Source organism: Etheostoma spectabile, unplaced genomic scaffold, assembly GCF_008692095.1.
Source record: "Etheostoma spectabile isolate EspeVRDwgs_2016 unplaced genomic scaffold, UIUC_Espe_1.0 scaffold123, whole genome shotgun sequence".
Taxonomy (NCBI): Eukaryota; Metazoa; Chordata; class Actinopteri; order Perciformes; family Percidae; genus Etheostoma; species Etheostoma spectabile.
The window spans coordinates 211,041-213,220 of NW_022605572.1; the positions used below are offsets into that span (position 1 = coordinate 211,041).

Below are 2,180 nucleotides of genomic sequence, written 5' to 3' on the forward strand. Positions count from 1 at the left end.
TGCTGAAATGTGCTATACAAATAAAGCTGCCTTGCCTTGCCTATTGTACAAATTAGCAGTAAAAGCAGTAGTCTGTGTAAGTCAATCCTACATTTTTTAAAACAACTGGACTTTAGACTGTAGTCTATCCGGGCCCATGTACCGGATGTGGAAACCCCCTTACTGGAACACTGAACGTAACGATTATATTTTGAATTGTTACCTGCCACCAGAATATTGTGATTTCCTTGCCATAAATATAGCCGTTTTAATAATAAATTGGTGCCTAAAAATATATGAGAATGCAGGAATTTAAGTCATTTACGTTCAAAATTCCCCAAAGCTTAATGTGTCCCCCCCAAAGGCCCATTCTGAACCAGGAAAAACCAGCCTGAAAGGGGAGAGAAAGGGGGAATGACATACTGCAAAGTTCGCAGGTTGAAGTTAAACTAGTGGCCGTTGCGATGAGGAGCGAACTTCTACATATGGCGCTACCAGATGAGCTACCCAGACACCCGAAGGATGTGAAATATTTCAAGGTTTGTTGAAAAGCTGACACTAAAATTGAATTACTTTATTTAAAAGTTGGATATTGCCCATAATATATGAAAGAAGTGTAATATTTTAGGGTTTGTTCAAAAGCTGCTACAAAACTAAATTGCTGTCTTTAAAAGTTGAATTATGCCCATATTCTGTTATTCAACAGCTCACAACTCACTTGTATGAAACAGACCCCAGACTGACATCAAGTCACAATGTCTACTAGAATACCTCAAGATGCAGAGGTGGTCTGGCTCAAAGCATTCTGATTGCAATGTGTTTTTACTTACAACCCTACTATATTTGAATATACTGTTATGATGTGCTTTTACCTGAACCAGCCATATCCCATCTTTAGTGTCCTCCACTAATTCATAGAAGTGCATTTCTCCACTGAAGTGTGTTGTGCTGGCATCTCCTGCCTCTGTCTGCTCATTCTCTTTCTTGATGGCTGAGTATAGCTCCCCTTGTGTCAACTCTCCTGTGGGGGGAAAAAAAAGCGCCATGATTAAAAACAGAGCTTTGTTTGACTTTGTTGACCTCTATATAATGAATTAATGCTTTTTCTTTTAACATTTTCAAATAATAAAAACTAAAAAGACAGAAACAAATATTAATTTAACATGTCTGAAAGGGATTAGGAAGAAGCAAAATCTTATGTAATCCCTACCCCCTTTTCCACTACTATATAATAATCATCATGAATAGGTAAATGTTTACATCATAAAGTATTTATATCATTTTTTTACATGTTCTTTACAATTTCCTATAAGTATATTTACACACCACAAGGTAAAGACATTTTCCTGTGTCTACAGTATATTGATTGTAAAAAATAAATAAATAATTTAAGTAACCAAATAAATAAATGTGATCCTCCTCCTTGTATTTTGTGGAAACCATATTTTTGCACCATTTTTTAAACTTGGTCATACTTTACATTGCTTTAATGATTTATTAAATCTGTTGCACAATTTCACTCCACATATTGTAACACAAAAAGTTTTTAACATTGTACAAACACATAGATGTTTCAAAAAGACTTTCCCCTCATGTGATATCCCCCATCACTATTAAAAAATATTTTTTGAATATTACCTGGAAGTATGTTATTTATTGCTTTATACATTATTTGTGGCGTTTGGAAATGAACAAGAACATTGAATTTTAGTTTTTTTGATTTTAGAAATAGTAGTAGTAGTTTGTGTTTTCTCTGTAACAGGTATTATGAATTATCCGTGTTGCTCTTTTTTGCAATACTAATAGTGATGATAGCACATTTTTAAGTTTTTCCCCAAACCTCTGCACAGTAATTTAGATATGATAATACAAGTGAACAGTAAAGAATATTGAGTGATTTTTGGTCCAGAATGTTTTTTGCATTATTTAGTACGGAAACGCTTCTTGAAAGTTTTTTGTGTATGTTTTATATGATATTTTATGTAATATTTCCATCTTATTTGGTCATCTATTATTACTCCAAGAAACCTATTTTCATTTACTATTTTGATGTCCACAAAGTCCACCTGTATCTGTACTTGAGTAGTCTTTTTACAATTACCGAATAACATGATTTTAATTTTACTTAAGTTAAATGATAGTTTGTTTTTGTCGAACCACCGTTTAATTTGCACATTTGTATTTTTTTGGGGGGGGGGGGG

At 33.5% G+C, this 2,180-nt stretch overlaps 1 protein-coding gene across 1 annotated transcript in view; it reads right to left on the bottom strand.

Moving 5' to 3' along the window:
• Positions 1 to 2,180, bottom strand: part of rnf103 (ring finger protein 103) — a 38,693-nt gene that overhangs the window by 16,182 nt on the left and 20,331 nt on the right. The window contains exon 2 of the mRNA XM_032510627.1: positions 852 to 1,000. Within this exon, the coding sequence (XP_032366518.1) occupies positions 852 to 1,000 (149 nt within the window). The remainder of the gene's footprint in view (positions 1 to 851; positions 1,001 to 2,180) is intronic.